Raw genomic sequence first — 11,326 nt, forward strand, 5'->3', positions numbered from 1 at the left:
GTGTTTAAATACACTCCTAGTAAACTGTAGTCATATAAATCACTAGTTAATTAATATGAGGGGGAAAATAAATTGTATGTCTCGAAGTTTTTAAAACACAGACTGTCTTCTTAATATATAGGCTGTGTATTTGATATGCGGACTCTCTCAAAAGCCTAGACAAAGTAGATCAGAGGCAACCAGTGGCACAGCTATTTATAAGATACTGGGTACTATACAGCAAACCCTATCAAAAGGACTTTTCAAAGTTAACCCAATTACCAAATAATGTGATGATAACACATTGTCTTTTTGAACCCTAAGACAGCAGGAACCTCACATCTCCACTACAGAGCCTATATTTCTCCCAGTCCTGGAACCTTAGGATAAGGCCCACTTTCCCTCATGCCTCTCCCAATCCATATCAAATAATATTGCATCAGCCGATTGCAACCTAATCAATGCAATGATTGCCACCTCAACATGCTTCACTTCATACTGTGTCCAGAGACTTCAGGTGTGGAATGACAACCCTTCAGCTTCATTACTTGGGTGAGACCTTTCCTTTCATAGTATTCTCTAATTCCATCCCAGATGGATCACTTTCTAACAAAGTCCCAAAACCTAGATATACACCAGTTTCTGTGAGAGCATATGTTCACACGTATCCATAAACTAGTGCAAAATATATACCTGAAAGCAGAAGTACACTAGAGTTTGCAGTGAGTTCCACCCCCCCCCCCAATACTTCCTCTCCACTATTCCAACTTTTGGGTCCATGATTGCTCAACAATTTGTTTGGCTTTGTATGTTAACTCTCTTTTCAGCCACCAGGTTCCAGATGCCATCAGGATGCCGGCCAGGCGTTCCTGGACTGAAGTGTCCTAGAGCTCCGCTTCTCCAGAGATTCACCCTACTAGGGAAAGAGAGAGACAGACTGGGAGTATGGAGTGACCAGTCAACATCCATGTTCAGCGGGGAAGCAGTCACAGAAGCCAGACCTTCCACCTTCTGCAACCCACAACGACCCTGGGTCCATGCTCCTAGAGGGATAGAGAATGGCAAAGCTGTCAGGGGAGAGGATGGGATATGGAGATTGGGTCGTGGCAATTGTGTGGAGTTGTACCCCTTCTACCCTATGGTTTTGTTAATTTATCCTTTCTTAAATAAAAAATAAATTTAAAAATTTTTTAAATGATGTCAGAAAATAATTTACCGATCAATTTAGCTTTGGTACTAATAAAATATAAAATATACAATGCTTATTAAACAACTAGTCCAATAGTGCTAGGAACAATTACAAACTAGCTGAAAAAATAACTCTGTGGTCCAGACCTACCAGATCAGAAAACCTTGAGATAGAGTCTAACCCTCTGTGATTTAACAAACTTTTAGAAAGATCCTGAGGTAAACTGTGAGAATCACTGAATCAGCAGTTTGACAAGTAAATTAGGATATGGGATGAGGGTTGTATCATTGGTTAGAAATAGACTTAGACAGTATAGGAAAATGTAATGTGACAAGCGTATAGTGTGCGTGTAGGTGAGATACAATGAGTAAGAGTAAGGTTCAGTAACTGGGGACAGATGATTAAAGTCTATTATCATGTTAAAGAATTTGAATTTCATCTTCTGAACAAAGGACATCGGCATATTGCAGAGTAGTTTATGTCCTTTCCCTTCTAATTTCTACACAAAACATAAGTGACACATATATAACATAAGATATGAATTAAAAATGAAAAGTTTATTAAATGAGTCTGATCAAAGTATCAACAATATCCTAAGAATGGATCCTATTTTGATTAAGTCCATGTACTGGTATCATTTACACAACTCTGATCCAGTAAGTGAATGTTCAATGGTAAGAGAAAAACTAGTGATTCACAGCTGAGTAAACTGGGAAAGGCTATTAAACTTAGCTGAACTCCAGTAATATCATATGGAGTTAGGTTAAAATAATCAAGCAATGTTATGCATGTACAAACTGTTGGATTTACTGTTGAATGTAAAACATTAATTCCCCAATAAAAAATTTTTAAAAAGCAAGCAAACAACTATTTCAAGAAGTATGTGAAAATTAAATGGAATAAGCCTGTCAAGGTCACTGTGAACTGTAAAACATTTGTGTTGCAAGAACCCTTATTAATAACTGTCTCTCAACTATTTTTGTGGAGTAAGAGCTAGTAAATACAGAAAAAGGGGTTCTCTAATAGCTGGGGGCAAGGTGGCAAGAACACATAAAAAAATAAGTACTCCCCGGGGGTAGGGCGGTGGCGCAGTGGGTTAAGCGCATGTGGCGCAAAGCGCAGGGACCAGCTTAAGGATCCCGGTTCGAGACCCCGGCTCCCCACCTGCAGGGGAGTCGCTTCACAGGCGGTGAAGCAGGTCTGCAGGTGTCTATCTTTCTCTCCCCTTCTCTGTCTTCCCCTCCTCTCTCCATTTCTCTCTGTCCTATCCAACAACGAATAGCGTCAACAAGGGCAATAATAATAACCACAACGAAGCTACAACAAGGGCAACAAAAGGGGGAAAAAAAAAATGGCCTCCAGGAGCGGTGGATTCATGGTGCAGGCACCGAGCCCAGCAATAACCATGGAGGAGGGAAAAAAAAAAAGTACTCCCCACCCCCATGCCAAACAATATCTTCACTGGAAAAGTCTACAAATAAAAATTCAGAATTTACCAAAAATAAACAAGAGGAAGAAATATCCAGGGGTTAGGTATTCAGTAAAGAAGAGGAAACCCAGATCCTGCTGAGTCTGGCCTCAATTTCTGTGTGGATATAATTAAAAGCTGACAGTTAATGAGTAGAATGAGAGACAAAATGTGAACAAAACTACACTAAGTTTCAAGATTTGTACCTGAATACGAGTGTAGAGAAAACTAAATTCTGGTTCTAATCATAGATAACAACCTTCCAATGAATTACACTCAGGGTCCAGAATAGAAGAGCTCCCAAATTCAGATTCAAAGAGAGAAATTTACCATTAACAAAGCCAAAAAGGAAATGACATTTGAAAACCAACAGACAGAGCTGCTTTTTTTTTAAAAAAAAAAACTTTTCTTGGCTAACACCAGTTACATATACCAAAAAGACAGAATTTAGTCATTTAAAAGGAGAAGGAATAATTGAAGACAATCTGTTCCCTGCCAGTTGTGGTCACACACACACACACACACACACACACACACACACACTCTCACACAAACACCCTTCATTTCTTTGGTACCTGGATTTAGCCATAAAACCCCTGGAAAAATCAATACAAGTGAAAATACAGATATAATGCACAAAACATATCAGAATCTGTCACACTCCTTGTAATAACAGAGCACCTTAATCTCTCCTTTCTTCCTATGTATAAACGCACTTCACTGTTATTATATTTGTAGAACTTAGTAATGCTAAATCCAGGTTGTGCTGAAGTATTACAGAGAAGGACTGCACTGAGGTAATGTTTAAAGAATAGTATATTAAAGAATAAATTTATTTACTACATTAACTCAATTAATTTACAAAATTGCCTGCTTTCATATGTACTGGTCCTTCAGTTTTATTTATGTTCTTTAATGAAGACATATTTAGAATAAAACTTTATCTTTTGAATAGTAAATGTTTTAATACACTATCATTTATTATAATTACTAACATTATGCCATTTTACCAGTTTTGGTTTATGGTAGCATTGGGGATTGAACCAAGGATCCTTGGTGTCTCAAAAGCCTTTTTGCATAATCACTTAGGGATAGAAAGAATAATGGTTATGTGAAGAAACTCTCCTGAGTCTACACAAACATGCACACTCACACACAGACACACACACACACAGCTTTATGGCTTTCTCATACATTCTATTCAGATCTATGTTTTTCATCAGGAGATCTGAACATATTATAATTAGTGACTATCAATAGTTAGAGACACATGATACTGACAACATATTTACTAATGATGGAGACCCATATAAGATCCTAGAACATTTAATAACTTTTTTTCCAAAGCACCTAATAAAAAAGTATCTTATTACAGATTATTGCAGTTGATTGCTTTCATGAAAATAAAAAGATGTGGAAGTTGCATCCACTTGCAGACTTTAAATATTTGAAAAGTAGATGGTCTGTTTTGGTACTTAACACGAAAAAGAAAATACATCGGCCTATTCAGGGGAAGGCAATTCAGACTCCTGAAGGCATCAAAACACCCAGCCAAACAGTGTCAGTGTTGTGAAATGCATCACTGCTCTCCCAGAAACACATTACTGCTTTGCCTTTCTTTTCAGGCAACAAAAGGAAAAAAAAAAATCAAAAGGCTAAGAGTCCTCATTGTCCTAATTCAGAAAATAAATAGGGCGGGGGTAGATAGCATAATGGTTATGCACAGAGACTCTCTTGCCTGAGGCTCCAAAGTTCCAGTTTCAATCTCCCATACCACCATAAGCCAGAGCTGAGCAGTGCTCTGGTTAAAAAAAAAAAAAAAAAAAAAAGGAAATAAAGAATGATGGTTAGTTACAGTGTAAGAGTTAGTGTAGTAAATTAATTTTGATTGATGAATAAAAAAAACTGAAATTAAAAAATGAGGTCCCCTTGTTTGTGAAGAAATTGACATACAGAGAAAGTTGTTAGATAGGAAGCCTTTAGAACCACAGCTGAGGGCCCGGTGGTGGCGCACCTGGTTGAACACACTCGTTACAATGCACAAGGACACAGGTTCTAGCCCCTGGTCCCCACCTGCAGGGGGAGAGCTTTGTGAGTGGTAAAGCAGGGCTGCAGGTGTCTGTCTCTCTCCCTCTCTATCACCCCCTTCTCCACAGGATTTTTGGCTGTCTCTATCCAATAAATAAATAAAGATAATAAAAAACATTAAAAAAAAAACAGGGTTGAAATAAAAGATGCTCACTGCTCAACTTCCAGTTTGACTGGGGTTGACCTTGGTTAAAGCTCATTTGTCTATGCAAATATCATGTATTTGATTTATTACAAGGAAAATGATGCCCACAGATTCTACATTCTACACTGGAATTTGTCCAGCAAATACATTTTTCTCAGTTAGGTAAAGATAAAGATGTCAACAAAAATTAAGAAATGGTTTCTGTCATTAACATCTATAGTAATGCCATGTAGCAGAAAACCCTGGTACACTCAGTTATTCCTGGTAAAATGACAAATCTTAGGAAGTTTTTCATATTCATCAAATGTGTTGGAAAAGTACTGTTGATGAGACACGTAGGTGATCAAACTTGATAAAAATAGTTGGAAAATCAGTTCCAGCCATAAATTTGATTTCTTTGAATGCATATCTACATGTATTCTACAAGTGACTCTGAAGTGATTGTTTTATTATCTTTATTTATTTATTGGATAAAGACAGGCAAAAATCAAGAGGGAAGGGTTGATAGGGAGACACCTGCAACACTGCATCACTCACAAAGTTTACCCCCAGCAGAAAAGGACCTGGGGCTCTAACCTGGGTCTTTATGCATTATAACATGTGTGCTCAACCAGGTGGACCACCATCCAGCCCCAGGATTTTTTTTTAAGAGAGATATAATCTGTGTGAAAGCAACATTATTAGACTGTGGTAGTTATTTTAAAATCAGGCATATCAATGTTTGGATGTGTGTTCTGAACCATTGCTCTCTAAATTATGGAGGAAACAATACAAATTGAAACTCATCACTAAGCTTTTGACTGTTTCTATCTGTAGGAGGACTGTTAACAAAAATAATAAATTGAGGTTGCCTTTGATTTTCTTTACATCAGAGATTACTTGGAGATATTATTATCTTGATGCAGTGAATTACAAATCCTCTTCCTGGCTTAAACAGTATCTCTGAATGTTTCCTATATAAAGATTTCTTTCTCTTCCTATCATGTTAATTACTCAGGAGATATAACAATACATTTCTATTTCACTAGGTTAGATTAACTTACAAAAGAAAAGAAAACATAATCAGTGAATGGTTTTTTTGTGTGTGTCTATGCGCTTCCCTGTTATATTCAGACTACTGTTCATAACTTCTGTCCTGTTTTCTATTACAGAGAAAGCTGAAGATCAGCTCACAGATAAATGAAATAACAAATGGTTTCCCAAGATACAGCCCCACAATTTGTGAGATAAGATTAGTAATGATAAGTATAAATAAGAGAAAAGACGGTTCAATACAACATTTGGACTATTTTTAATTTTCATGTATCACTATTTGGGTTTTATTCCCCAATCTCTGAACATTGTTATAGAAATAATGAGTATTCTTAAAATCAGTGCACTCTTAGATACAATTTCTTTTTTAATTTTTTATTATCTTTATTTATTGGATAGAGACAGCCAGAAATAAAGAGGAAGGGGGAGATAGAGAGAAAGAGAGACAGAATGACACCTGCAGCCCTGCTTCACCACTCACAAAGCTTTCCCCCTGCAGGTGGGGACTGGGGGCATGAACCCAGGTCTTTGTGCACTGTAATATGTACACTCAACTGGGTGTGCCACTACCCAGCCCATAGATACAAATTTTATTACATCCCCAGCTTTTCCCATAAGAACATATATACAGAAGATCACTTTTGCTGTTTATAAGAAATCAAATCCATTTTTTATACTTTTCCTTATTTCCTCAAAAATTAAACAGGTACCTAATTTTTGTCATCAAAGATACGAAATTACTATAAATAGCATTTTGCATATATTAAGAGACTGATAACTATATGAAATTAAGCAGTGCAATGAATCCATAATTAAATATACTATAAAATATTTATTATTTAAAGATTTCTTTAAGAGCCAGATTGCTCACTGAGGAGAATGTCAGTTTTGCCGTGCATGCAACTCAGGTTCCAGTCCAACACGGGGGAATGTGGGAGGGAGCTTTGATACTGTGGTGCCATTCCCTCTTCTCTCTCTCTCTCTAAAAGAATTTATGTATTCATGAAGAAGATAGGTCTGGTACAGGTAGTGCCAGGGGATTGAACTAGGGACCTCAGGCTTGAAAGTCCAGTGCTTTTTATACACTGCACCACCTCCCAGACTATTCTCTCTCTCTCCTTATTTCCATCTGAAAATGCCAGCTGAGAGCAGTGAGAGCTGAGAAACAACAATAAAAATATTTTATTCATTTCATATGAAATACATTTCCACATGAAAGAGAAAGACTAAAATAGAAATAGAACGACAGAATGATAGAAGTCAGAACACCATTCCAACACATATGGCGCCAGGAATCAAATTTCTATCTCAGGCATGTATTCAATAAATACTCTGCTTATGAACTGATTAAGTTATTTCTCTGCATGACATATTTATAGAACAATGTCAGTTATCTCTTATGGTAAAATAATGATTGATTTGTTTCCTTCTACATTTTAATTTCAAACTGATAACAATAAGAATATATTTCATTACAAAAATTATAAAAGCCCTAAAACATTTTTCCACTCTATCACTTTTGACATTCAGTGATGCCAAATTAAGACTAGTACATAAGTTCAATTATCTAAGGATAAGAAATATTGACAAATAGAGGGATGATTACTTAATATTCATCTTTCCTGTGTAGTATACTTTTATTTTAATACCCTTTTGTCATGCATCTAGACTCTCTCTAATTCTTACTCATATTCAAAGCAAAAAAAATCACATTTACTAATGGAAACATTTTTTTATATTCCCAATAATGTATTGGAATTCTAGAGAATCATATTTTTGTTGTGAAACTGTATTACTCAATGTTAACCAAAGTTGTAAAGTCATATCCAGAAATTATTGTTTGAGATGAAGATAGAGCTTATACAAAGGCATATATACACGTGTACAGAGAAATATTCCCAGTTATTGAATACCCAGTGCTGGCAAAACACATGCAAGGCCTTGGTTCCATTTTCTGGTCCCCCACACACAGACAATACATACAGAAATGGAACACGTACTCTCAAGATTCTATAAACTAAAAATATAAGAAAGGTGTTCAGACAAATTAAATATACCTGTAAGACAATACTCTTGTTAACCAATGTCATTCTAGAATTCCAAAACGTTCAAAACTCTTTTCCAGTTTTATCCTCTCAAAATTAGTCACGTCTACTAGCACAAATTAGTAAGTCTTTTGTATTATAGAACTTATACTATAGAAAGCAGGTTATAGAAAATGAGAATTCCAAAACAGCAGCAATGTTAATAACTATCTATAATGCCCTCCAACCAACTGACCATCAAGATTAAATATTTCAACGTGTCCCAGGACCTGACTTCTCCAGAGTCCTACCTCACTAGGTAAAGATCGAAATACACTGGGGGTGTAGATCAATCCGGCATTGCCCATGTCCAGCAGAAAAGCAGTTACAGAAGCCAGAACTCCTGCCTCTGCACCCCATATGGAATTTTGATAAATACTCCCAGAGGGGGAGAAATGTTAAGGGAAGAGGCCTCTGAACTCCAATTCATCAGTATCCAGAAAAAGAAGAGGAATAAAGAAAGTAATTCAGGATTGGCAGTGGGTGTAGGTTTGACTTGGAAGGGAAGAGAGAGCAGGACTGTGGAAGAAATGGGCAAAAGATATAAATAATTACAGTTACAGAAATAATAGTCAACCTACATCTTGAGATCTTGGGAGCTTGGGAGCTATTGCAGTTTCCAATGGAGGGAATGAGGACTCAGAACTCTGGTGGTAGGAATAGTGTGAAATTATACCCCTGTTGTCCTATAATTTTGTAAAGCAATATTAAAGGACTAATAAAAATGTTAATTTAATTTAAGAAAAAAGAGTGAATATTTCATTTTAATTTAATCTTTCTTGATACCAAAAAGTAAAATTATAAATTATTGTATGTTACAAATGATTAAAATGCTTTTTAAATTTTTCATTAGTTATTTAATAGTGATCTACAAGATTATAAGATAATAGTGATATAATTCTATACAGCGCCCACCACCAAAGTTGAAAAAAATTACTTAATTGGGGTAGTCTGTTCTTCAATAAAATAGCCATTTGAAATCATTCAGTTTCCTCAGCAAAGAAAATTAGTTTCTGGGAGGAAAAAAGAAGTAGCCAATCTGTTTCTTCTAAGACTTTGTGAGAATTATGGTGGTTGGGGGCAAGGGGCACGAATCTTTGGTGGTAGTTGCAATGTAGAGATGTACTCCTATAATCTTAAACTCTTTTTTTTTTTTTCTCCCTCCAGGGTTATTGCTGGGCTCTGTGCCTGCACCATGAATCCACCGCTCCTGGAGCCCATTTTTTCCCCCTTTTTGTTGCCCTTGTTGTTGTAGCCTCATTGTTTTTATAATTATTGCCATTGTTGATGTTGTTCGTTGTTGGATAGGACAGAGAGAAATGGAAAGAGGAGGGGAAGACAGAGAGGGGGAGAGAAAGACATTTGCAGACCTGCTTCACCACCTGTGAAGCGACTCCCCTGCAGGTGAGGAGCCGTGGGCTCGAACCGGGATCCTTCTTCCTGTCCCTGCGCTTTGCGCCACATGCACTTAACCCACTGCACCACCGCCCGACCCCCATAATCTTAAACTCTTATAAGTCATTATTAAGTTACTAATTAAAAAGCAATAGTAAATAATAATAATATAATAAGTAAAAGTAATAGTAATGAATTTTTTAGTCCAATAATTGGGTTGGGCAGATAGCATTATTATTATGCAAAAGACTCATATGAGGTCCCAGGTTCAATGCCCAGCACCACCATAAACCAGAGCTAAGCAGTGCTCTGGAATTCCCTCTCTCTCTCTCTCTCTTTAGTATAAGTGTACATGGCGCGAAACTCAACTAGCGCAAGGATCCCAGTTCAAGGCCCCGGCTCCCCAACTACAGGGTCGCAGGCAGTGAAGCAGGTCTGCAGGTAGTGAAGCAGGTCTGCAGGTGTCTGTCATTCTCTCTCACTGTCTTCCCCTCCTCTCTCATTTTCTCTCTGTCCTATCCAACAACAATAGCAATAACAACAGTAACAACAAGGGCAACAAAATGGGAAAAAAATGGCCTCAGGAGCAGTGGATTTGTAGTGCAGCACTGAGCCCCAGCAATAACCCTGGAGGCAAAAAAGGTAAATAAAAGAAATTTTTTTGAGAGTCCTCGCTTTCCAAGTGGCTGCTGGGTTTGGCCGGTTTCCGAGTGCGACGACCCGGAAGCGATTCCCCAAGCGCGGGCCTCGTGGGATCATCTCTTAGAGATTCGGTTGCTGCGGCCGAGCTGATGACCAAGAGCAAGGCGGAGCCCGACGGGCGGGAGGCAGAGGCGAGCGGTGGGGAGCGCTCGTACCAGGAGCTGCTGGTGAACCTGAACCCCATCGCGCAGCCCCTGGCCTCCCGCCGCCTCACGCGGAAGCTCTACAAATGCATCAAGAAAGCCTTGAAACAGAAGCAGCTTCGGCGCGGGGTGAAGGAGGTTCAGAAATTTATAAACAAGGGCGAGAAAGGGATCACAGTTCTGGCAGGAGACACATTGCCCATTGAAGTATACTGCCATCTCCCGATTATGTGTGAGGACCAGAATGTGCCCTACGTCTACATCCCCTCTAAGACGGACCTGGGCATAGCGGCCGGCTCTAAGCGTCCTACCTGTGTGATAATGGTCAAGCCCCATGAGGAGTATCAGGAGGCCTATGATGAATGTCTGGAGGAAGTGCAAGCCCTGCCCTCACCCATTTGAAGGACCTGGGCACCTGTCCTGCCCTGGAAGCTGCTGGGCTGGTGGGCAGGCCCACTGGCCACCATCCCTGCTGGCCACACTCATAGTCTTACCCCGTCCCTGGAGGTTTGAACCCTTCAGGCAGCTCCCACAGCTATTTCGTGGAGGGAAAGCAAAGCTTGAATTCATCAGTGCTGTTTCCTGTTGAGCTTCAGAGGAGACAGATCCAACAATGTGGTGTGGGGGAAGTAAATGCTAAGACTGAAAAAAAAAAAAAAAAATTTTTATGACTTTGTTATTATTTACAAAATTAATAGACAGCTATTTTCTAGTATTAAGTTTGGGAAATATAAAGTCTAAAATGTTGATTAAATTATTGCTGAAAAAATGAATTTGCTTCTGTGTTGATACATTGTTTTGGGCTTCTACTTTTCACCATCATTACTACTAACAAGATACATTTGTGAGTTCATAATCTAGATTTATCGAAATAGATGAATTCATTTTTCTGACCAATTGTTATATAGTAGTACATTTTCAGATAATATAATTGGGATGCATTGGATCGACCTTCTCGTGGTGCATCCCGTGAGTACCCATTCATTGGGGAAACTGACTATCCTTCCTAGCCGACTGAATCCACATGGATCCCAGTCACTTTCAAAGCCAGCAACAAGCAGCTCCTGACAGCTTTCAACCTGACCTGTTGACTGGCTACGG

At 38.4% G+C, this 11,326-nt stretch overlaps 1 protein-coding gene across 1 annotated transcript; it reads left to right on the forward strand.

Annotated features, from left to right (window-relative positions):
• The first annotated feature begins 10,093 nt into the window (after nucleotides 1-10,093).
• Nucleotides 10,094-10,887, forward strand: LOC103107491 (H/ACA ribonucleoprotein complex subunit 2). The gene has a single exon (XM_060182877.1). It carries the CDS (start codon nucleotides 10,172-10,174, stop codon nucleotides 10,625-10,627), a length of 456 nt encoding a protein of 151 aa, XP_060038860.1. The 5' UTR covers nucleotides 10,094-10,171; the 3' UTR covers nucleotides 10,628-10,887.
• Nucleotides 10,888-11,326: the final 439 nt, after the last annotated feature.

Source organism: Erinaceus europaeus, chromosome 2 (genome assembly GCF_950295315.1).
Source record: "Erinaceus europaeus chromosome 2, mEriEur2.1, whole genome shotgun sequence".
Taxonomy (NCBI): Eukaryota; Metazoa; Chordata; class Mammalia; order Eulipotyphla; family Erinaceidae; genus Erinaceus; species Erinaceus europaeus.

Bases quoted from the DNA above. Each gene is read 5' to 3' on its own strand.
- LOC103107491 (XM_060182877.1), top strand. From the start codon at position 10,172: ATGACCAAGAGCAAGGCGGAGCCCGACGGGCGGGAGGCAGAGGCGAGC.